The 26,312-nt window shown below is 40.5% G+C and overlaps 1 protein-coding gene across 1 annotated transcript in view; it reads right to left on the bottom strand.

Moving 5' to 3' along the window:
• Positions 1-26,312, bottom strand: part of tacr1a (tachykinin receptor 1a) — a 68,309-nt gene that overhangs the window by 10,058 nt on the left and 31,939 nt on the right. The window contains exon 3 of the mRNA XM_038703452.1: positions 1,311-1,461. Within this exon, the coding sequence (XP_038559380.1) occupies positions 1,311-1,461 (151 nt within the window). The remainder of the gene's footprint in view (positions 1-1,310; positions 1,462-26,312) is intronic.

Below are 26,312 nucleotides of genomic sequence, written 5' to 3'. Positions count from 1 at the left end.
AAACCTGCATTGGATTACAAGACTCCTGGGTTTTCAAGACTCCTGGCTTTCTGGTTTGCCCCCGGCTCGGATAATCCCTCCCTTTCTGTCTCTTTCCACCTGCCTCAGCTGGTTTTGTTCCCTGGTGGAAGCCCTTCCCTCTGCCTATTCGCCTAAGTGTCATGATACTTATTTAACCTCACATGCTTTTGACAAACTTTTTATATAAAATAATTAAACCTACTTCCCATCGCTGTCTCTGTTCTGCTTCTGGGTTCACTTCACCCAACATGTGAATTAAGCACTATGCCTATGTTTTGTGTTGCAGAGGGATCTACTGAAGTTAGCCCCCTCTTTTTCTACTTGTTTAGTCTACTTGTTTTAGTTGTCCTTGTCATTTAGTTATGCTGTTGGGTGTTTCCCCTTCTGGTTTTTGGATTATTGTTTTATTTTGAATTTTCACGTTCCCTGGATTCTTGTTTACTTGTGCACATTGGCTTGTTCATTCCTTGGACTGCCTGCTTCCTTTGTAAGTTTAATCACTGGCAAAAATATCACTTTCTTTACCTGCTCTGCCTAGTGTCCTAAGTGGGGTTTAAAGCCCTTGTTCCTGTGTTTGCACTTGACTAACAGGAAGTTGTGTTCAGTCCTGGTAGCTGCTGAGACCGGTTCCATTGCCCGCTGGCCTGATTCCGGTGCTCATTCCGGACTCTGTCCGCTAATATGACCGCTAAATTCGCTGCAAGTTTAACACCACATAAAGTGGACTAGCAATCCAAAGTACAGAAAACTAAAGGAAAATATGATGAAATACAGAAAGTAGGGTCAATGCTTCCAAAAATGCATATCAAAGTAAATGTTCACATACTGAGCTACAGTGCACCTTTACTAAATATGCCCTGTGTAAAGCATCATAGGATTCTTATTTTATGTTCTAGGGTGAGAAAGGCGAGTCTCTGCAAGTGTTTTCATTTGGAGAGTATTCTGTAAGGAACTGAAACTGTGACCACACCTGACAAGCATGGGCCATTAAAGATCACTCAAAATGAAAGAAAGGAGAGGAGAAGAACTGATGGTGAAAACAGAGGATGAAGAGATTGCGGTGGACTGAAAAGACAATAGATAGGCTTGAAAACCACAGCAGAAGATAGGATAAAAGGCTGGGATTCAGGTGCATGGTGCTGTGATGGTGATTTCATCACTGGATGAAAATGCAGGCACACATGTTCAGGGCTGCTGTGTACAAAAGTGCATGTGACGAGTTTGGAGTAATTTGATTACAATAGTTGGTAATCCAAAAGCTATAGGCAGCTATCTAAAATGCAGGTTACCTTGCGTTTGGCAGTCAGCTGCTCTTTGTAGCGGTCAGAAGAGTCTCCAGGGATCTCACTGGCCCAGAGGGTCAGTCCCACCACCAAGTAAGCACAACCCATCACCAGCAGAGGAAGGAAGTAGAGCAGGATGGCCACACACACATAGTACCTATAACAAGATATACAGATGGGTGAAAAAACCAATGTGTCTCAGTATGCAGGCCAACACACACTCTCGGTGTATGCCAGATTTGGCATTGCAACTTACATCTTGTCTTCTTCAAGATATGATCAGTTTACTGGTTATATAAATGTATATTCACATTACTCTTGTTTTTTAATCTCTGAAGAGTCTAAACACACTGTATCTTTTCCAGATTCCAGGTACCCCTTAAGCTTGTACATCAAAATCGGCGTGTTGAATTAAAAAACTTCCTACTTTTCCTATATTTGCAGCTATACATGCCATATCACTTAGCATACATTCAATTCTGCATTACATAATCCGTTCTTTTATACTTAATTGCCTGTATGTGTTTTGATGAAATCCAGACACCATCCTGACCTTTGGATACTGGCCTAAGGGTCAGTGCTGAGTCGGTGGCTTGCACAAAGTTAGATAGTAAATTGATAAAATGGCTAAGGTTCATCACCAGTTGGCACTCAACATTCTGCATTTTGATGGCTCCACTGATTAGAAGAAACCGTAATAAATACAATGTTTTTTGTGTTTTGTAAGATTCCAATTCTACATCAAATGCTACTCACCTATTTATGTCTATTCACAGCTACCCCAATGATAATCAACGGTTTCATGAGGGCATCTGTCCATCATTAAAAAACAACTAGGAAAGCAAAGTTGAAGGTAAACAGGGTCAAGTCCTTCCTGTTTTACATGGCCCAAGGCAAAGATTTGGCTCTTTTTGGACAAGAGAGAATTTGGCTAAGTGTGGCTCTCCTAATCAGTTGTAACTAATTGGTTATGACACAAGCCTGACGTGAAGTGCGACTAAATCCAACATTGTGTTTCTGCAGATGGTCAAACTGCCTGGGCTGTGCTCTATTTGTGGAATGTTTATACCTTCCTGAACGAGAACCCCTCTGGAGCCGCTCAGTAGCTGAAATGTCCATTTTGAATTCCAACCTATAGGTGAGTCAGTCCCAGGTCGATACATCCACAGGGGAAGTTTTTTGTCTATTCAAGTGGGTTACAATGGCCATAATGGACTGGGAGTTTCCGAAAATTATGTCCACGTTGGCAACAAAGAATGAAAGCCAGTTACACAGAACCCTACATTGGTCATAATACCTCCCCTCTACATACAAGGAGCCAACTGCCGTGTCAAGCGACTGTCTGGAGATGGGTTAACTCAATGCACTTCCACTGAATCTTCCTGTGACACGTGAGATACTTATCCCTCACTTGCTAAATGCTTCTCTTAAATGCCTGAAACTGGAGAGATGGAAAGCTACTTGGTTCCTTACTTCTTGGAGGATGAAGTCTAAATGTGTAAGTGGAACTTGCATGCAGCATACCTGGGAAAGTCTGAGTCTGAGAGAATGAACCCTAATCAGGAATCAGCTAGTGACTGGAACAATGTGTATCAAATTGTTGTCCCATCTGCCTGTCATCAGCATGTATTGTCTCTTGTACATGACCAACCATGGTCTGGGCTCTTAGGGGTCACAAAACAAGATATTTTAAACATAACAAAAAAGGGAAAACAACAAAGAAAGAGAAAGATGACAGGAAGAGAACAAACAAATAAAAGAACGGAAAAGAAACAACAAAACAAGGTACAAGGTTGTTTATTAGTCATTATACAGCACAAGGCTAACAAAACAAAATTTGGAGATCCTTCATGCTACACACACACACACAACATATAATAGGCCTACATTAAAATATGGTAACACAAAAAATAAAACAAGTTATACAGTTTTTTTATCTACATATATACATACACGTATACACCCCAAACATTCCACAGTGCATTTTTTTTATTTGCTTCTGTGGTGAATGTAAACAGCAGCAACCAGATGACAATATGAAAGTTTCATCTTCACAATACAGTCTGACACATGGGAAACAGAGTCCATCTTGACTGCGTTTGAGCACCAAGCATCATTGATGTAAAACACTGAGTCCACCTCCTCCTCTTCTTGATGTAATGCAGTGGAACATTCTTATCGGGGCTGCAAGGACACTGGACTCTAGTAGTAAGTGCACTTTAATCAATGCAATGAATGCAACTATTTTTAACTCCTGAGGAAAAGGCCATCTATCCAAAGGAAGGACGAGCTCTGTTTGCAGTCCTATTTGGAGCCACTTCCAATCATCTAAAAAATTGCAGCAAATCCAGGATTTATTGTCATGTGTTTCATATGGTAAGTATATTAAATGGTTTCTGATGTGCAAATAACAAACAACAAAATATAAATATTTTTTGCTTTAGGGCTTTTGTGCAAAAGAAAAGTAAAAAAAAGTCTTTAAACCCTGTCAGCAGGATTCCACATCCTGTGAGTGTTAATCTGCAAAGTAAGATTATGTACCCTACTAAGCAATTTAACACAAGCATTTTAAAATGACACAAATAACACTAACCTGTATTTTAAGGTAGCAGAGCTACTGTTGTTGAAAGGTGGTTGCATAGACTTTGCTGCAGACGAGGTAGACATCAACTCCATTCAAAGAGAAATGGCCAGGAGACTTCAATCAATTGTAAAGTTTGCCTAAACTTAACCCACTTTGAAATTGGCATATCTTTTAATAGACAACCTGACAGAACTGCGCTGCATCTGTCTGCAAAGAAACAGTGAAAGGGACACCCCAGAGGCACCTGTGGATCATTGGTTAGGATGCTTTTAAATGTATTTCCATGCAGCAAAGCCTAATGTGAATGTGGACTTTTTTTTGTCTGCTGGCCTGCTCACCACCACATTAAATGGTCACCCTCTTCGTTCCTGTCTCCACCTGACACTGTGGAGTCCTTCCACTTGCTGGGCACCATCATCGCCCAGGACTTCAAGTGGGATCAACATCAGCTCCCCCACTAAGGAAGCCCATATACCAGAGCATATACTGCTGGTATATAATTCTAGACTAAAGAGGAAAGACTAAACTCTTTCATCATGGATCACATATTCCTGGAGTAGGAATTTTTTAGAAAACGTCTCTGGCTAAAGTAAACGAGGAGGTTAAATGCGTTGAACTGCAAAAAGAAAATAAGGAAATAAAAAAAGGAAAGTAAATGCTTGCATGAGCAAAATAGGGCTTGGGTGTGTGATCTCTCTGCTAATGGGATTGTATAGTATAGTGAAAATAGTGTAAGGTTAACAACTGCTCTACACAGTCCAGTGACATGGGCAGATCAAGAGTAGTATTTGTAAAAACCTCCTTTATGGAGCTCTTTATCAACAGCAGTCAAGCAGTGTAGTTGTACTTGTTGTTTTACTACTGAGCACAGGTTCACAGGTGAAAGTCTTACATTGACTACTGAAATTATCCCCGATTAAAAAAGACACAAGGCTGAAGGTATGTGTACAACAATCAACATACTGACCACCTTTCTAATATTGTGTAGGTCCCCGTTTTTGCCACCAAAACAGTCCTGACTCCGCCGTGGCATGTACTCCACCAGACCTCTGAAGGTGTGATATCTGGTACTCAGACATTAGCAGCAGATCTACCTTTCTATCAGAACCAGCGTCAACTTTTTCAGCAATTTGACCTACAGTAGTTCGTCTGTTGGATCGGACCACACTGTCCAGGCTTTCGCTCCCCACATGTATTGTTAAGCCTTGGCAACCCCTAACCCTGTTGCCAGTTCACCGCTTCCTTGGACCACTTCTGATAGCTCCTGACCATTTCAGACTGGAAACACTCCACAAGAGCTGCAGTTTTGGGGATGCTCTGACCGAATCGTCTAGCCACAACAAATTGGCCCTTGTCAAAGTCGCTCAGATCCTTTACACTTGCCCATTTTCCCCGCTTCTAACACATCAACTATGATGACAAAATGTTCACTTGCTGCCTAATATGTCCACCATTGTCACTGACATGTGCAATGGTGACGAGATAATCAGTGTTATCCACTTCACCTGCCACAATGTTTTGGCTGATTGGTGTGTAATAAAGATGCAAATAATTATTTAATCAATTTTAGACATCTATTTAGATTTTGGCTCAACAGCATTTAGTGGCTTTATTTCAGCTACTTCAAATTTACATAATCAGACTATATGAAACCTATAAAAAACACTTTCTAACTACATTCTGCAGCTGCATCACAATCCTGCTCACTCAGAAATATTAATATATAATTTCCAATATTATTGTAATTATGTTCCATCAGTGTGACCAATCACATCATGAGTGAAAGAGATTATTATTCATTGACCCACCTGTCTTAAGCTTCATACTGATTTTTATAATTAAAACTGAGATTACACATTATATGCAATAAACATTTAAACTGCTCTAACAAACTAACAGCTGTCTTGTGTCAAAAAACGGACATGCAGAGCTAGTGACATGATGCTGTGTAAATGTCAGGGAGAATGTGAAACCGCTGTTCAAAGGAATGACTGAGCTCATAAAAGTGGTAACTTTAGACATCCCTCTTGACAAAAAATATAAGTTAAGTTAATCAGACTGGCCATGATTGCTGTTAATAAATGTATTGTACTATTATGGAAGAGCATGGACTATCTCTCTGTGTCCATGTGGCTTAAAGAAATGTCCTGGTACACGGCATCAGAAAAAGAAAATGTTCAACCCAAAGATTTGGTTTTCTTTTAAGAAAAAACACATCTCTTTGATAAATGCTGGTCTGGCTTTTGGAACTAAAGACGAAATATGCCACAACCTGTTGTGGGTTGATGAGGGGATCTACCTGGTATACACACATGTGCAGCTATGTTGAAATGTATAACGGACGCCCCTTTGTACTATGTGTAATCCTTGAGTTTGATTTCATTTTATGTGTATTTATAATTTTTTTATGTATGTAATTAGATTATTATTATTTTATTAGTTTTTTTTATTATACATACTATTTGCCACTTATTATTATTGTTATGATTGTTATAATTCTTCCCTCTTCTTTACTGGCACTATTGTTTTATTATGGCCCTGGTCAGGAGGTAGGGGCGGGCGGGTCTGGAGGGATTATTTCTTTGACTTATCTTACATTTTTACTTTTACTTCAGTTATGCCTGTTTTCTGTATTTTCTCCTGTAAATGCTCTGTACATGAGAAAAGTCAATGAATAAACAGTTTTTTAAAAAGTGGTAACTAGATAGCCCTGAGTAACAAACTGATACTAATGCGCTTCGATATGCCCTTTGATACTGACTGGATCAATGAGGAAATTAAACTGCTTGTCAGGCTCTGTAAGAGGGAGGAAACAGTTTGTGGAAGAAAACCTGTTCAAGTTTAAGTATTTTTTAAGTATTTTGACTATACATGCATCTATACATGCAAGAACAGATTTTCTTTTAAATTAATAAATACATTTTTTTTGTCGATTAATACACACACACACACACACACAAAAACGCACTTGTTTACGGTCCATTTATTTGATTTAAATTTTTAATTTAATATTATAATAACAGACACGTTATTGTTTCATTTATTTATTTTATTTTATTTTTTATTTTTTAACACGCACACACACACACACACACACACACACACACACACACACTCACGCTTACTGTTTTATTTATTTAGTTTTATTTTTAATATTTATTTTTACGGAATTTTTAACACACCTTTTACTGTTTTATTTACTTATTTAATGAAATGTATGAAATTAATTGTTCTTATGTAATTTATATGTAGCTTTGGCAATACTGTTCTTACACATTCATGCCAATAAAGCTGATTTGAATTGAAATTGAATTGGTAGTCTTCACAACTTTCTAGATTGTAAAGAGCTACAGCGACTCCCATAGTCTCCTTCAAAATGTACCAGTGCATGTCATACCACCCCCTCGCCCCTCCCGTTTCCTGTCTGCCTCTTTATTGTCAAACTTTCCAATAAAGGCAAAAATGTGAAAAATAAGCATCAAGAGCAATTTATGGTATAGCAAATAATCTGCAGATCAATAAAAATAATTCTGAATTAGCCATCCTTTATGAGAATTGCTAAACGTGATTGCTAGGTGCGGTTTATATTCCTGAGAAAAAATATCTGGCTGTAGCTGCTACATCCTTTATTGTTTATATTAGTTGCTAGCTTTGTCTGTCTGCTGTTTGGTGCTAGGCAGATAGTGCAGTTTATCAGATGTTTTCCCACTAAAAACATCTGCCTGCTGTATCAAGAAATTATGCTAATGATAGCAGCAAGACTGAACCAAACCAGTAAAGAAATCAGTTAAAAGAAGCTAATCACTCTGAAGAGCTGAGGGGAAATGCAAAGGCGGGTAATCATTCTTGTATGTTTGTCACTACAAGGGAGCTCTTTCACATTACATATAGTTCTTTCATTCATTGTCAATGTAAAAATATTGCTTACAGCAGCTTTAAATAAGAGCACAGTGATAAGGTGAATATTACATATAAGCACTGGCATCAGTGAGGTCCCCAACATATAGTTTGATCTTTATTTTAAGGGCATTTCAGTGGCAGTGGGCATTTCCTTGTTAACAGAAGGCCTGTAAGTCTGTTCTGCTGCCTTTCAACCCCTCCTAACTCTGAAGCACTGATGCAGCAAGTATTAAAATAAAAAGTTACTCATTCGAGTCGAGGGCTGAATCAATCATCATTAGTGTGTTTGCCAGAGGACAGAGAAATAGTTTTGCTTTGTGACACAATTTAAGATGTGAGGAATGGCAGTTAGACCTTTGCTCCAATAACTGTCCAATGAATTTCAAGCCTTTATGAAATAACTAAATATGATAGTTTCAGTATTTAGCTAATTATTTCATCTATTATCTATTGCAGACTCACAGACAGTATTTGATCTTGTTAATTCCATGTTAAGTGGGTGTGCTGGTTAATCTGTAATAAGTACATTTGTGTGTTGTGGTCTGTGTACATACGTACATACGTGTGTACATTTGTGTGTACATTTGTGTGTGCATTAAATGCCAAATAAAACGTGGAAAATTGCATTATATCACTCTCAGCTGTGTAGAATGAGTGTGTATATTGTGTTTAACGGTGTGTAGAGAGGGAAGACCCCCTGACTCCAGCATCCACAGAGGGACAATCTGTTTTCCCCTCTGCGAACACTGCAGATGAGCCTCACAGGCCATTTCCTTGGCAATTAACCACAATTATGTTAATCCCACTGAATGCCCAGGAGCACAGGAGCTTTCATCCCAGTAAAAATGACCACAAACTGAGACACACGCACACACACACACAAACATACACACACACACGCACACACACACACACACACCACAAGAAGGTGTGTTATCCAATCAAGGGAAAACATTGTGTAGACAGCTAGTATCAGAGCCTTGAGAGCTCCGTCAGGTTTAGTCTTTAAACTGAAGGTATCTCATACTGAGTTAAACCTTTTGAGATATAGATAGACACTAATCGGCTTTATAGGCCCGAATGAGGCTCAGTCAGGGTAATGGAAGGAGGTCACATATGCAAAGTCTGTCGACAATACTTATGGATATCTGTAGTTTGGTAACAATAAACTGTGTGACAAAGTAAAACCACAGGTCTAATTTTCAGAAAAAACACTAAATATGCCTCTTAAGCCCTCTCTATGGGAAATGAGTATTTACCAGTCTTTCCTGTTTGTAAGTATGCTTGCACTCAGTCTTTTCTTCTCAACTCTTTCATCAAAATCCAATAATTACTACTAGCTTGCCTCAACATTAAGTGGATGTAAAAAAAAAAAAAATCTAAAGTCAGTTAAGGGTGCTCTTAAGTGCTTACTATATCAGACTCTAGGAAGGTTTTGTTTGTCAGCTTAAGGAAAGTTGTCTATAGTACTGTACAACCCACATTCAGTAAATTTAAAGACATCTGTTAGAGAAATGACTTGTTTACAAATTGGCCAAGGTTTGGTTTACATACATTACCCAGGAAAAAAGTTCTAGTTCTCGTTCAAAGTTTTCAAAACCTGATTTCAGTCCGCAACCCACACAGCCGTGACTGTCTGATAATCCTATTTCTGACACTGTGAGCATTTTTCTGTTATTATCTTTGTCCAAATTGGGCGTGTGCGATCTCAGACCACTGTTTTGGATTATGAGTGTGAAAGTCACCATAGGTGTCATTTACATTGGGAACGCTGGGGACATGTCCCCACCACATTTTGAAATGGCTGATTTTGTCCTCATCACTTTTTGAAAGCATTTGTTAAAAATATTCTAAAAAATAGCTTGCATCAAGATCAAAGAACAAATGAAAATGCTTTAAGAAAGGTTTATTTGCACATTAAGAAAACATGCAATGCAATTTAAAGACAGAAGAAACAAATGTGCATTGTCTAAAAAAGTAACTTAAGCTAAAAAAAAACAAGCTGCTGATTACAGCATTATTTTCTGTTATGTTTTTATATTTATGAATTGTCACCTGCCAGTAGAATCTTTTGTTACCCTTTATATGAAAAAGACATTTCTACCAGAAATCGGAGCAGTACATGTCTCCAGAATGCAGGAAATTAAGTTTTTAATGCTCCAATTTTTTTCACAGATATATTTCAGCATTTCATGTTTCTTCAATATAATCTTCTCATCTTGTTCTTGTGCATCGTCACGTCTCGTGACCCAAGTGTATCATCAACCCCCCTATGTCCCCACCACTTTTCAACACAAAGTGATATCCTTGTTCATCACACAAGCATTTAAAATGGCAAAATATTGCTGAATTATGAATTTATTTCAGTAGATACCTTACCAGGGCAAAGTAGAAGTAAAAATATTTTAAATAAATTGCTTATTGTCCCATTTGTGACTAAGCTAACGAGCTTGCTAAGTGACAGTTAGTGGTGCCAGGACATCATGCTTGTGGAGGCAAAAATTCTAACGAAAAATCCAAACTGGCACTTTTTCAGTTAATTCTAATTTCGCTGTAAATTGTCAAATCATATAGCAAAATGTGATAATGCATAAAATTTAAATGTTAATGCTGAAAAACTGCAAATATATTGAAAAGGAAGTCATGATACACAGGATTGATCAGGCCTGATCCAAAGTCACCCACATAAACAGCAGAATAGTGAGTTGTAAAAGACCCATATGATGTGTGTAGAGGAGTATGGGGTTATTTTCTAGCAGCCTGGTGTTGTTTGTATGTGATTTAATGAATGGTAAACACAGTTTCTGGCAAAGTGCTCCGAAGTGGCACTTCTCAAATCAGAGGCAGCAGATTTATCACATATCCTATCCTATTGCCTTCAGCCGGCTGCAGAGGTTTAATTAACTGAAGGAGAATCTTTTGATATAGTGTAAAGCAGCTGTGGACAACGACTACTGTACCAATCACACATATTAATTTATAGATGAATGCAGACCACTTTACCACAGTTTCTGCATTAACCACATCACCATTATTTTCTATGCCTAGTTAAATGCACATATTGATAGGAAAGTGTTTGATTAAAACAATTTATTTACATTATATGTGTTTAGTTTGCTCTTGTTGATAAAATCACCAAAGTGGCAGCAGATTGAAACAGACTGAGTTCTGAAATGTCTATTCTTAGCGAAAAGTCTGAGACACATTTTCCTCCAAAACACCAAAAAGCCTCATTGGAATACACAGCCCACTTGTTTGTTGCTCTCCACAGGCACCAAAATGCCACACAGACAGACACAGATGTAATCAGGGAAACAAAATGAAAATACCTGTGTAAATGGACCACAGCTTTGAAGGGGATTGAGATTGGAGTCCAGAAGGAACTGGGATACAGTAAATTCTTCAAACATTTGTGACATTATGACTTGTCAAACAGAGGTGTAATCACAGCATTATGATGGTTTCATCAATAGTACTGATAATGCTACATACTAATTGTACTATATAAGCTACTTATATTACCACACCATTTTTGCACACAGTACTGTTTTTGCAGTTAGTAGAAAAAATCAATTATCATTTTTACTAACAGGAAATGATACAATGACAAACATCAACCAAACTGTGGCTTTGGAATTCCACTGCCTGTTAAACTTAACCAAAAAAAAAGAAAAAAACATATTTTATCTTTATCTTTTTGTTGTACACATCTTTCTTGTGCTGTCTCGCTACCATGCAACTAGTTTGAATGTTTTTCAGCATTCTCTTTGTCAATTAAATTGTGGGAAAATATTTCTCATCAACAGCTCACTTTATTGAGAATTTTAGTTTTCCACCACATACTCAAAATGTGCCTAAAATTAGTATGTAATTGGGACAGCTATGATCGTAACGGTGCATGTCGGCTAACTGGCACAGCTCAATGGAACGAGCCATCACTAATGTTATTAGTAACACCTGTGCTTTTTTCACCCTCTATTTTCACATAAATGGAGACCAGAAATGCCGTAAAGACTAATTTTGTCTAATTAAACCCAGAAGTCAGGCATTCTGCCACACCGGCGTATTTGAAGTATTAACTACAGCCAATGTACGCAGAAGCTGGTCACACAAGACCACCGAGAATGTTTACCACAAGCAAAATCAATTCAGAGAAAACGGAAGCTACCACAGTCCAATTACTATCAGAAATGTGATTTTTATTCTGTGCAGTGTCCATAGGGTAATGAGCTTAGATGAAAACTCTTGAGTAAATCCTTTTGTCTATGTGTATGTCTGGTATAGGTGTGTTTGAGTATGTTTCTCAAGAGCTAAGATTGAACAGGCTAGAAGAAATACTGTGTATCACATATGTTTTTTGCTGAATGCAAGTTAAATGTTTTTGGAAATCTATAAGTAAACAGATTCAATTTATCTTTTTCTTGCTGTCTTTGGCATCCTACATTGGATTTGTTGTCAGAGATGTGTGAAATTGGCTGTAACAGTTCCCTTATAGAGAAAAAATCAGAGTGGAAACAGGCTTAATCAACATTTGTAATTCATCAGATAAATGTCTGTTTACACAACAGCCTGAAGAGGGAGGATACATGTAGGGCTGGATAATATATCTTGGCCTTGTAAAAGCTAAAATAATGCAATGACTAGTAACTGGAACATGTTAAAAAAAGAAGAAGGTATCAGACCCCATATTGCCATTCTTGGCTCACTTCTTGCTAAAGCCTGTGTGTCATTTCTTAGCTCTCAGGTGTCTAGGTTTGCTTATGACAGCAACTTTACAAAAATCAATCTTTCCTTGAAAAAAATCAGCCATGTCAATATGACTTGCCAGGATCAGGCTGTGGATTAAGATGTTGTTAGGGTCTCTGAGAGAGAGAGGTACACGGCCTCCCACTGTTTCAACACTACTGAACAGCCACATCTCTGCATACTGTACCTCCTGAACGAAAGACACCGCACAGAAAAATGCTTTAAATGGCACACTCATGACAGCAGATGTCAGTTCCATTTAAATGGCATTTGCACTCTGTCTGAAATGCTGCTTCCTCCTAACTCCTCCAAACTGTGAATCATGAGGTGGAAGTATAAATCATGAGTTAATGGATTCATTTACTGATCCCATTGATTTGCATGATTAAAGTGGCTTTGTAGGCACCAAGATGGATGGTACCACATCCATCATCACAGAAAGGAATGCAGTTTTTGCTGGGATTTTGGCTCTACACTGCAGAAATAAACAATGGATGCATAACTCAAAGAATCCAGCAGCCACATGTGTAGTGGAAAGCGGTCAGAGAGATTGGCAAGCTTTGTAACTGTATCAGGTGAGCTAGAACAAAAAAATTAATATGAGAATGTAAAAGCAACTAAAAGATATAAAAATGTTTTTCCCTCGGACATTTTCATTTTTTATTCTTTTACATTTAAAAACGTAGAATACGTAAGAATGTGAAACAGTTTACCTGTATAAATCGCTTTATATTGCTAATGTGGAAAATCAGAATCAACTTTATTGCCAGGTAGGTATACACATACAAGGAATTTGACACTGGATTGTACAATGCTCACGATGTGTTTACTTATACAATAATACAATAATAATCAAACACAGGCTACAGTATAGAGAACACATGTGTATATATATACACTTTGAACAAAACAGACAGATTGAGACAATAGTGCAATGAGCAGAGTGAAAAGGATGCAGGAGAAAATTATTATTACCATTATTGTTATTATAATGTACATATTGGAGATGGATGTGATATACAGGTACACATACACATACTAGCATACATGTACACAGTGTGATGTGTGCAAAGAATGATGGAATAAATAAGTATTATGTGCGGTGTTATGTACCTGAGGTAGGTGGATTTGGTATACAGTATATACACAATATACAATTTACCATAAACAATATGAACAGTATGAACAGCTCTGAAATAGAGAATGATGATTAAAGAATAATGAATAACTGGTAAGTGGTAGCCAGTAAACAGGTGGCAGAGTTACTGGGTTATTCCACAGAAATGGTTCCTGACATTGTGAGTCAGAGTCAGCTGTTCATCAGAGTGATGGCTTGTGGGAAGAAACTGTTCCTGAGTCTGTTGGTTTTGGCATACAGTGCTCTGTAGCGCCTACCAGAGGGAGAAGCTGGAACAGGTTGTGTCCGGGGTGAGATGGATCTGAAGTGATGTTTCCTAGATGATGATGGTGTCAGTGTTGGGCTCCCACTTTAAGTCCTGGGATACAGTGGATCCCAGAAACCTGAAGGATTCCACAGTAACACAGGGCTATTTAGGATGGTGATGGGGGGGGGGGGGCTCCTCCTGAAGTCTATGTTCATCTCGCAGTCGTTGTAGAGTGAGAATAGGAGGCTTGTTGCCCTGACATCTGTAGTCATTAAGTCCAGAGATGGAGTTTTGGGGACTGGGATGACTGTGGAGCATCATCATTTGACGCAAGGGGGAACTTCACACAGCTCCAGTGATCTGTTGAAGATCTGTGTGAAGAGTGGGGCCAGCTGGTCAGCACAGATTTTCAGGCAGGGTGGAGACACACCGTCGGGGCCAGGAGCCTTCCTGTTCTTCTGCCTCTGGAAAAGCTGGTGCACATCCCCTTCACAGATCATAAGTGCAGGTGTGGGGTGGGAGAGGGGGTTGAGAGCGTGGCAGTCAGTGAAGGTGACTGTTCGAAGATGGTGTTGGAGCGGGGTAGAGGTGTGACTGTGGGGTTCTCACACCTACAATAGAAACCATTCAGCTTGTCAGCCAGCCGTTGAGTACCAGCAGTGTTGGGGGATGGTCTCCTGTAGTTAGTGAGTATCTACAGGCCTTTCCACACTGACGCAGGATCGCTGGCTTTGAAGCTGTTTCCTCGCTTTTCAGCGTAGCATCTCTTTGCTGCTTCGACCTCTTTAGTCGTAGTGTTCCTGGCCTGTTTATACAGGACTCTGTTCCCACTTCTGAAGGCCTCTTTGGTCTAACGAAGCTAACGAGTTTTGCTGAACCAGGGTTTTTGGTTGTTGTATGTGCGGAAGGTTTTAGTCTGCACACACGTCTTCACAAAAGCTGATGTAAGATGTCACAGTGTCAGTTAGTTCGTCCAGGTCAATAGCCTCAAAAACACTCCAGTCAGTGCAGTCAAAGCAGGCCTGTAACTCCAGCTTTGAATCATTTGTCCATCTTTTCACACTCTTTACAACAGGTTTAGCAGATTTCAGTCGCTGCTTGTAAGACGGGATGAGATGAACCAGACAGTGATCAGAGAATCCTAAGGCTGAACGGGGGACAGAGTGATAGGTGTCCTTTAATGTTGTGTAGCAGTGGTCCAGTATGTTAGTGTCACTTAATTAAGTCACTTAATATGCTGTCTGTACTTTGGGAGTTCATGGCTGAGGTTTGCTGTGTTGAAATCCCCGAGAACAATGGGGAGTCTGGATTTTTTTCTCCACATTAGTTATCTGGTCGGCCAGGTGTAGTAATGCCTCACTAACACAGTCCTGAGGTGGAATGTAAACAGCGACCAGAACAAACGACAAAAAACTCCTCCGGTGAATAAAATGGTTTACAGTTTATGAATAATGTCTCTAAGTGAGGGCTGCATGATTTCTTCAACACTGTGACATCTGTACATCTGTATGTAGAGACAGAGTCCGCCTCGCCTTGTTTTTCCCATGAGCTCCATTACGCGGTCCACCCAGAATAGATTAAATCCCGGCAGGTAAGGTGCGCTGTCCGGGATGAGCCAGGATTCGGTAAAACAGAGGGCGGAAGTCCGAGTTAGTTCTGTTGAGGAGCAGCATTTCATCCATTTTATTGGCCAGAGAGCAGACATTCGTCAGGAGGATAGAAGGAAGCGCAGTGCGAAAACCCCACTGTCTCAGTTTAACCAGTGTGCCAGATGTAGGCTAAAGGACTTGGGAGGATTTTCAGGGAAAATCTAAAGGATGATGTGATGGTGGCGTTTTTGCGCTTCTGAGTGCCTTCTCTTCTGCATCCCTGCAGCGCCAACAAATGTGCAACAATAGCAATGGTTAGCCTAGAAATGGATTCCGCTAACGTCAACAAATCTCTGGCACCTTCCACAACACAGTCCAACATAAAGTCAAAGCTAACATTACTGCAAAGTATGTGAAATATATTGTGACGTGTTTTGGCTGGCTAATTAATTTTAGCTTTCTTGCTAACGCCAACGAATTGCTAGCTAGCTAATGTAGCAAAATACTGGGCCTTTGTCAGAACGGTCAAAATTCTCGGAAGTGTTCTTGACACGGCCATTTTACGGAGGATGCATGGGCTGGTAACTTGAGTGAACTTGATGGCACAGATAACCCAGCATTCATTTCAGCATTCAAGCGAAGGGTGGAAAGAAGACAAGAGGCCAACAACAGAAGGTTTTTAGAGATGAGTTAAGCATGTGTATTTTGCACCAGGGAATTAGCTCAAATGGTAGAGCGCTCGCTTAGAGGTAGCGGGATCGATGCCTGCATTCTCCAGCAGCCTCTAATTTTATCTCTATTTGTCATCAGAGGAAAATATAAGAGAATTGAAGGCCACAGTCAGACTTCTCGCACCAGCTGAACCGAGAACTGCATGGGGAAAACCAGTGGGTCTTTCTTCATAGTCAAGCCTTAACTCCCTTGTGAGCTCAGTGGGGGTCCACGCACTGTGCAATGTACTGCAAGTCTGCTTATCAGAAGGTGGATTTCACACAGCAATGTTTGTGGTATTGTTAGATGTGGTGTTGGATGTAGTGAATGAAAGTGACCATCCTTGCCTTGTTCCTCTTTAAAGGTTGTATGACATGATCATTGGGGATGAGGAGGAGTGAGGCAAAGCCACACCAGCTGGTCAGCGCACTGGGGAATTAGCTCAATTGGCATTACTCTGCGAGATGTAGCAAGATCTATGCATTTTTTAATTATCTCCTCTCATCAAAAACAGAACAGAAGAAAAGGAAATTCTTATGGGGGGAGCAGACGAGTTAAGTGTATGTTTTTTGCAAAGGGGAATTCAAATTGTCTCAAATTGTAGAGTGCTCGCTTAGCATGTGCTATTTGTGATCAGAGGAAAATATAAGAGAGTTATCACCTCAAGGTCTGCTGCACAGGAGTTAGAGCGGTTTGCCCATTAATTGGAAGGTCGGTGGTTCAATCCCTGGCACCTCCAGGCTGCATGTCAAAGTGTCCTTGGGCAAGATACTGAACCCCGAATTGCCCCTGGTGGCTATTCCACCAGTGTATGAATGTGTGTGAATGTTAGTTTCTGTTTGATGCTCAGTGCATGAATGTGTGTGAATGGTGAATATGATCTAGTTGTCTAATTACATAATCCAAACCCTGCACTTGCTTTTCCATAGATGAGTATACTTCTGTCGTAGGCTGCCAGGGCTGTCCAATTTAACCCCTGTATAATTTATGATCGCTTTATTAATAATGCATTTTATTTGTCAGCGACTTTCAAGTTACCAATGGACACTTTACAAAACCAGGTAAAACAGGAAAGGTTAAAGAGGCCAAAAATAAAAGGAAAAACAAGGCATCAAATACATCAAATAAACAAAACATGGACACATTGATAATACATATTACGAAACACCAGTTATGATTTGAGTCAGCAGGGGCGGAGCAAAGACATGATTTAATCAAAAGGTGGGCATGGGGTCACGAAGGCAGTCCTGGAATTTGTGACAAGTTCAGTTACAAAGGGTTAGTTGATGGGGAGAAAACAGAAAAACAGCTAGAAGGGGAGTGGTGGTCTAATACTACTTACTACCAGTCAAGAGTGATGCAAGGCAGGGACAGCTAACTATAACATAAGTTAAAACTGGGATTGGCCAGCTGGCTGTGGCTTGGCTGCACAGCGTGGTCAGTTGATAGTGATTTGCAAGTGGCAAGCTAGTCAGTATCATGGAGCCGATGGTCCAAATAAAATATAGTAGCATTATTCTAAATGTGATTATAATTTGCATTCCAACATTCAGTGTTCATTTCAGCCCATGATGATGCTCTCTCTCATCTATGGTATGGGAGCAATAGAATTCTGAAAAGTTACAAATAAAACCTTTAATCGAATTAGGTTTAATGTGGCTTTTTGACACTAATCAACAAACAGATGTCACTGAATTATATTATATGCGACATTATTTTTGCACATCTGCTGCAAATGCTGTTGCTGTGTTTAATTTACTCTTGTTGATAAAATCACCAGAGTGGCAGCAGACTGATGAATACCAACTACATACGTTTGTTCCTCTCCCCCTGTGCACTATGCACTCTGAGCTGGCCAGCAAAATACCACACAGACATAGGTTTAATCAGGGAAACAGTGTGTATGGGCTGTACAGGGGCTTGAAAATTAGATTGGAATCAAAAGAGAACTGAGATTCCGACAGTTTGTAGATTCATTTTAAACCTTTGGAAGCCAGTAAGGCCATAAATATTTTAAAAATATTTTATGGCCATTATTTGCTTCCATATTAGGTAAACATTGCACATCATCATAAACAGCAGGCCCTGGAAGGCTTGTGGGGGAGGTGGGTAAAATGAATGCAGCAAAATATAGACACGTCCTAGAGGAAATCCTGATGCAGTCTAAAAGAAACCTAAAATGTGGGAAATAGCTTAAAACAACAATGTCATGGAGTGAAGAGTTTTCAGTGACATTAAAGGTATTTTTCTGTTGAGTTTAGTTTCAAAAAGCTACATTACATTTGTTTGATTCAATGTTTTATGACACTATTGATGGTTTAATTTTTTTTTCCAGTGACTGACAACTGGGTGTGGAGTGTGGAGATACAGAACAGTTGAAAGTAATGTAGGTCAATGTTTTAAAATACTTTCAGGCCTCAGAGTGGCTCCTTAATATGGTTTGGTATTTTTCAAAATTTTAGTTTAAGTTTTTTATCTGCTGTTAGGGGCTGCTGCGTGTGCATTTCAACTGCAGAAAACAAAGAAGTCAGTGTCTTGTGATTTTTCAGAGAGTGAAAACATTTGTGTGGCTTCAATTACTCACCAGTTTGTCAAAGAGATGAAAAGAAAACATTTCTTGACATACATATTCCCAAATATGGGGGTAAATTGATGTCGATATCATTGCAAATGTACATACAGTGACCAATAACTCAGTTATAACAGCAATGTTAAAATGTACAACCATATGTGAGAGTTGTTTTAAGACGTGCTTGAAATAATGTTGTTATGTACTGCGATGCCTTACCTCATGATATAATAGCATGTGATGTTTTATAAAATACTGCTCAACTTTATGTCCATTTGTACGATCATCGATCCTGTATTCAACTTTTAAAAGTTGAACCTTTGCCAACTTTAACCAACTTAATGCTAAACCCAGAGTTGGAATTTCCTGCCTTAGCTCAAGAAAAGTAAATAAAGAATAATAATAAAGATTTGCTATAAGAATAGAATAGAATACTACTTTTGTACTTCACAAATTGACTGCTGTGTTAATGTGAAATGACATGTGGTCAGCACAGTTGTTAATAAGCAAATCTGAATGATTGTGTTGTTTGTTGCACCTGTTTAATAACATTTTATCATATACAGCTCCTTGGCTGAATGTTCAGTAATGTTTATGTAATGTTTTTGATAATGTTGTAATGGAAGAACTGAGCATTAACTTGGTCCCTTGTGGAAAACCATTTCACCTGAACCTAAAAAGTTAGCATTATCAGAACAGTTAGACATGCTGTCATATTGTGTTTCAGCAACTTTAAACAAAATAAAAAATCTGACAATGGTTGTTAATTAATTAGAGGTAATATTGCTTTGATATAGGCAAAATATTTCCTTTTCCTTCCACAGATGCTGTGTGATAAAGCAGTTTCCAAATCCCATAGTGTCTCCAGTCGCAGAAAATGCAACGAGTCCTTCTCAAAGATAACCGACCCTCCACTCCAAGGATTGTGACATTTTTCAGTTTCAGTTTGGTTCCACTATTTGTACTGTATGCTTGTGATGGAGTACCTTCACTACAGTTGAGTAAGCGCTTGGACTGCCATACATTCCTGTCAAAGTTGCATGTTTGGTACCCTGTAGACCTGTGTTTGAATCTGGGTAGGGTGACTGCTCTTGCCTTTGGCCGCGTATGGTGTCAGAAGTGGGATGGCTTGCCATGAGGTCATCTGAGCCATGCCCAGAGTCCGAACCGTATGAGGGACCCCCATGGGTAACATTAATGATGGGATGTGTATTGTGTACTTTTCAGTAATATTGATATGTCATCATTTTACTGATTTTATTTTTATTTGAAGATATTTTGGTCAAGATGTGATATATGCTTCTGTACCTTTTTATGTACAGGAATTTATTTTTGTAATGTACACAAAATTAAAGTTTTTTAGTTGCCTGTATGTGTGTGTGTTGTTATTTTTATTATTATGCTAAAAGGGCATTTTGCAAGACATTTTTAATGCATTAATAATGCATTATTCTCATACTGAATGGTTTCATAAAGCAGCTTCCCAATATATTAATAATGGCTCTTGGAGTACACTAGTAATAAATTACTAATATGCTGAAATGCTAATAAAAATGTTCAGGGAACACATGTATGTGAAGTTTAAAATATATTTAAACTGTTCTTCAAGTATAGCACAAAAGGCTATTTTAAGTTCAATTTAAAAAAGTATATTTAAATTACAGTAAAGGTACTTAAAATAGGTCCATTTTAACACAACTAAGTATATTAAAATATACTGCAATTATCTTAAAGTTGACTTAGACATTTCTAAAATGACACTTAGCATACTTAAAGTTGTTCCAAAATAACACATTTAATATACACTTAGTATAGTACAATTAAAATATAATAAGTGCATACATAAAAGTGCTACTTAAGTGTATTTCTTTTTCACTTGGGTATGAGTCACAAATATACTGTATATTAAAATTTGTAAACACATCACACATTCACAAATTCAAATCCACAAACAAACTCACTCAGGATCCCCAAATATAAAACACAAACCACTAATACATTCAAAATCCACAAACAAACACATCATGTTCCACAAATAGAAATCAGTGATGCAAGACACACAAGCCCTGCAGATCCAGATATGCCACTCCCAATTTAAATCTGTCTAATTAATCCAGTGTGGACTTTATTTGTGTTCATATGCGTCAATGATAACTTCAGAACAATGATAACTTCCCCCTTTGATACTTTGGTTGGTGTTGTGTGCCTTTGCAATACAGATTAATTATTACGTACTATGTAGGCTGCGGCCCCGCTTCTGCTCTTGTTAAGTGTTAATGTTGTCTGGAAAGATTGTCACATGCTCTCTTGTACTGTGTTGCAGTTGTTATTAGTGTATGTATATTGCTTAGTATTCCCCGTTGTTCATGTGCTTAGTTTGTGAGATTTCACGTGGTTAGGGGGATTAAATGAGTGTGATTTAGTGTAGCTGACTCTGTAGATTAATCTGTGGTGCCATTTCACTCCCTAATTTACTGAAGAGGATTATGGGCACATGTAAAAAAAAAGAAAAAGAAAAAAGAAATTGACTGCTGACTTTATTCCCTCTCTTATGGCGCTTCAATCGGCTAACAACAACGAGAGAGCCCTTTACCAAAATGTCCAATAATTCCACCGATGATGTTACGCCCCTGTAAAAGGGGGAATAGAAAGTACGACACGGACACGATGTAGCCTCAGTCAAGTCCAATGTTGTAATGTATTGACCAGAAACATACCAAAATACTTTCACAGCATTTTAACAATATTGGCAAAGAACAGTAAATTACATTGAGCTCTGTGAAGTGTTGAGAAAGATTTACAGCACAATTGGAAATATCCTGTAATGCTAAATACTGCTACCTTATTCAGAATACTCTTAACACTTAAATCTCAGCAGTGTTGCACTTACATATAAAGTATCCTGCCTCCTCACATTACACTCATTTTTCTTACACTGCAACAATCCCTACAATGTAAAACAAATCCCCACTCATCAGCCCCACTTTAACCTCGGTCCACAGGACACAGCTAGCATACAGGCTACACTGGAGCAACACTTCACCTTTAGCCTGCTAATTGTGCATACATAAATCGTTACAGTCATTAATATTTACTCCCTGCATGTTCCTTACAGCATTAAAACACATAAATAAATGATTCAAACAAACTACAACCCTCGTTCTTACCTGTAAAAGGGGGAATAGAAAGTACGACATGGACACGATGTAGCCTCAGTCAAGTCCAATGTTGTAATGGACGAACGTAAGCCACACGTTCCGTACACAGGCTGAACGAGGCATGAGCAATCGTGAACAGATCCTCCAATCACAAACTAGTACTTAAAACTATACGTCAAAAAGAAAGTTAAACTTATGTAAACAATCAAACACTGCATATTGTTTTTTAAGATGCATTTCCCCAAATTGATATAGAAGTTAAATAAAAAAAACATTTTAAACATAGATCGTCTTTTTATCCTACTAACCTTTTTAGCCTCTTTTACCCGAAAAGCAATAGATTACTGATCTACAGATCATTGTATTTTAACTTTGTCCTGTTTTATAAAGGAATGAATTATCAGTTTTTACTCAAACAGTGCGATGATTCAAAGCATTCTAATTTTCCCTTTTTATGGACATTTTTAAGTATCTTTTAACTCATTTCAACCCAACTTATATCCTCCCATTCAATTTATTTAACACCTTTTTGATCGTCCTTACGTGCTCACCTAATGTACTCAATATTACATCATTTTCATCATCCTTACAATGACACGAGAAAAGTGTGAAATAAATCTGCTGAAGTTGTTCCCCTGATGTTCACAAGCTCTTCTCTGGTGAAAGAACTCTGGGAATCACAGCCGAAAACTGAAAAACTGAACAAAAACAAAACAAAGCACACCTAACTCGGAGGCAGCTATAGAAAGCACCATCTTGATTGTTCTGTCATAGGTGATATGTGTTTCAGCAATAAAGCCGGAAGAAATAGAGGCAAAACAAAAGTGTAGCTAAGTTTGAAGTAGCTACCAGCTGCTGGTTGCCATAGCAAGAAGGATGCTATGGTGGAGGGCACAGAACTTCTGCTGTAGCTGACCCACTTCCAAGCAGTGTGATGGAAGCAGTGTGAAGAAAGGGTTGAGTGACTGGGGCCATGTGCAATAGTTGGAATGCCTGCCGTTTGATCGCCATTTTGCTGTGTGCATCTGCTTGTCTGCCTGTCTGTTTGGTTTGTACCGCCACATGCCCTGGGAATTATTGCTGGACCTGCCTGGTTTCTTGGATGATTTTTTGTTTATGTACTTTTCCGTTGCTTGATTTTGCTCATTACTCTTCTTTTGTGGATTTCGGTTGTATTTGGACTGCCTCACACTGAGTGCCTGGACTTTGTTTCTGTAAGAGGCTCTTTATGGTTTCCTTAAAAAATCCAGTAAAATCATCCAGCTGAGTTCTAGTGTCTTCAGTTGGGGTCCTATAACCAGTTACCCTTTGAGGGAACTCGAACTGCGTCGGTGACGACACTATGGGAACGCCTCTGGGCGTGGCAGGGCTGAATCATGAATGAACCTACTCCAATCCTATTGGTGTTGCTAGAACGGTAGTGTGTGACGGTGTAACTGGAGGCGTATATAAGCATACCGGCACACCGGACACATTAGCTCTTTGCTATGAAGCAGGCACTCTGAGTATGTTTGAAAGCTCCACTACCAAAGAAGAGAAATTGTTTGTCTTACCTGGAATCCTCACGAAGCAGAAGAGACCATGTCTGGTAATTAGTTCCGTTTCTCAGCTGAATATCAACTTGGCCACAGGCGGTGCAGGAGTCGCGGGCCTGATTTGCACAATGAGTTGTGTAAATCATGGAATAAACCCTTCTCTGCACGGCTGACTACTTCCCCTCTGCTGGATTACAGCAATGTGACACAGATTAAGCAGCGCGGCTACGGAACGATGCCTCGGGTTGAGGAGGCATTACCGAGCTACCTGTCTCCCACCCTGGCGTCATCCCTCAAGACGCCGGCGCTGCCCACCAAGCCATGTTGGATGACATCCGCTCTGGTGGGCAAGCCTTATATGGCGGCAGATCGAGCTGGTGCAAGCCTGCACACTATGGCCATCCTGCAGGCATACCAGGCTGATTTGTGGCTCAACCTCTCGGGCATCCAGGAGAAGGAAAAGGCTTTCCTCCTTGATGTGCCCCTCTCGACTACTGGCCTGTTTGGTGAGGCAGTGGACACTGTCGTCAGCAGGTTCCAGCACGTCAAAACACAGGGAGAGGCGTTTGAGCAGTATCTCCCCCGCTGGTCTGGGTCCAGGATGGTGACGGCTGAAGAGAGACGAGGTCAGCCCTCGTCCAGCTGCTACCGCCAGAGCCAGAAGCGAAGCGTCACTTCCCATGGTCCCCCTCAACAAACCTGGGACGTGAGGCGGCGCTCGGCCTGGGGAAAGAGGTCCTGAGGTTTCAAGTAGGGGGCCCCGATGAGACTCCAGGGCATCCGTATACTGAACTACATCGACGACTGGCTCATTCTGGCTCAGTCTCGAGAGTTAGTGGTTCAGCATCGAGATGTCGTCCTCGCCCACCTTCAGCATGGGGCTGCGGCTCAACGCGAAGAAGAGCGTGCTGATGCCCACCCAACAAACTACGTTCCTAGGGGTGGTGTGGGACTCAACGACGATGCGGGCCCACCTGTCTCCTGCACGCGTCGAGTCCATTTTGTCCACAGTGACCAGAGTGAAGCTAGGCCGCACCATCACTGTGAAACACTTTCAAAGCGTGTTGGGTCTCATGGCAGCAGTGTCCAGCGTAATACCTTCTGGCCTGCTGCACATGAGAGCCCTGCAGTGGTCCAAGGGATTCTCCCCGAGGGGAAATCTGTTCCGTCTGATACGGGTTACGAGCAGGTGCCTTCGTTTCCTGTCAGTATGGAGGAAACCTTGGTTCCTGTCCCAAGGTCCTGTGTTGGGAGCGTCATGTTGCCGGACAATTATTATTTCGACACTCACGGGGTGGGGCGCGGTCATGGACGGCCGCTTTGCGAGAGGCTCCTGGCAGGAGCATCATTTCTCTTTGCACATAAATTGCCTGGAAATGTTGGCGGTTTTCAGAGCTCTGAGGAGTTTTCTGCCCGCTCGCCGTGGTCGCCACGTCCTTGTCAGGACCGACAATACGGCAGTGTTGGCCTATTTGAATCACCAGGGCTGGATGCCATGGTGCAGACGTGACCGAGGGTGCTTCTGTATGCTTTTCCCCCAGTCGCTCTGCTCCCGGGGTTTCTGGAGCCGATCCGTCAGGACGAGGTCAGCCTACTATCGAGACGCTACTCAGCTCCAGAGCCCCGTCCACGAGAAGGATGTACGTCCTGAAGTGGAAGGTGTTTGCCACCTGGTGCAGAGAACGGGCGGTGGACCCAGTTACCTGCCCGGTGATTATGGTACTGGAGTTTCTCCAGGACCGTTTCTCTGCTGGCCTTTCCCCGTCCACGCTTAAGGGTATGTGGCTGCCATTGCAGCGTTCCATGCCCCTCTGTGAGATGGGCCTCTGGGGAGGCTTTCTCTGGTCGTGTGCTTCCTCTGTGGAGCCCGGAGGATGAGACCCGTGACTTGTTCCAGGGTTCCCACTTGGGACCTGGCAGTGGTTCTCTGGCTAGGGCCCCCTTCGAACCCCTGGAGTCGGCTGAGGCCAAGCACCTGACCCTTAAGATGGCCTTTCTCCTCGTTATCACCTCTCTGAGGAGGGTGGGGGATCTCCTGGCACTTTCGGTTTCTCCTCGATGCCAGGCGTTTCATCCCCCACCTCATGTGACGGCGGAGGACGGGAGACTTGATCTGCTCTGCCCTGTCTTCCCGGTGGATGAAAGCAGACCAGTTGCTGGTGTGTTTCGGGTCCCCCAAGACTGGGCTCCCTGCTTCTAAACACACGATCAGCAACTGGATCGTTCAGACTATTTCCCTGGCCTATCAGGTGCGCAGTTTGCCTTCACCAAGACACATTAGCTCTTTGCTATGCAGCAAGGCACTCCAGGTGGGGTGAGGTGTGGCGGACCGACGCAGTGTCTCGTTCCCCTTCTCGGGGAACATGGGTTACATACGTAACCCGAGACGTTACTGCTGGAGCACACGACATCAGCTGTGACACATCCTTTTACTTAAGGTTTTCGATGCAGGACTTTTCCTCTTGAAGTATTTTTACATTGTTGTATTGGTACTTTTACTTAGGTAAATGATCTCAATAGTTCTTCCATAACTAAAGAAGTAGTAGTCCAGTTGACCAATAGTTTGGTTAGCAGCTCAGTTAACCATCAGCGATCACACTCTTACTAAAAAAAAGAGTCACATCAACAACTTGAAATTGGAGAATTAATACATCATTACTTTAAGACCTAAATTTTATTAGTTTTTTCAAAAAGGAGTGGGCAATATTTATGGAAACTAATGACCTGCCGGGAATCTCAACATGTGTGAGGCAGCAAAAGCAGGCATGACAGGTAAAATAATGTCTAAACTCATCATACAAAAAAAGAGAGAGAGATCTTGAATTATGAAT

This window comes from Micropterus salmoides, unplaced genomic scaffold, assembly GCF_014851395.1.
Source record: "Micropterus salmoides isolate LMB-PRFRI ecotype aquatic unplaced genomic scaffold, ASM1485139v1 Ms_hic_scaffold_7, whole genome shotgun sequence".
Lineage (NCBI taxonomy): Eukaryota > Metazoa > Chordata > Actinopteri > Centrarchiformes > Centrarchidae > Micropterus > Micropterus salmoides.
Note: the sequence above shows the minus strand (reverse complement) of the source record. Positions and strands in the feature narration are given on the sequence as shown.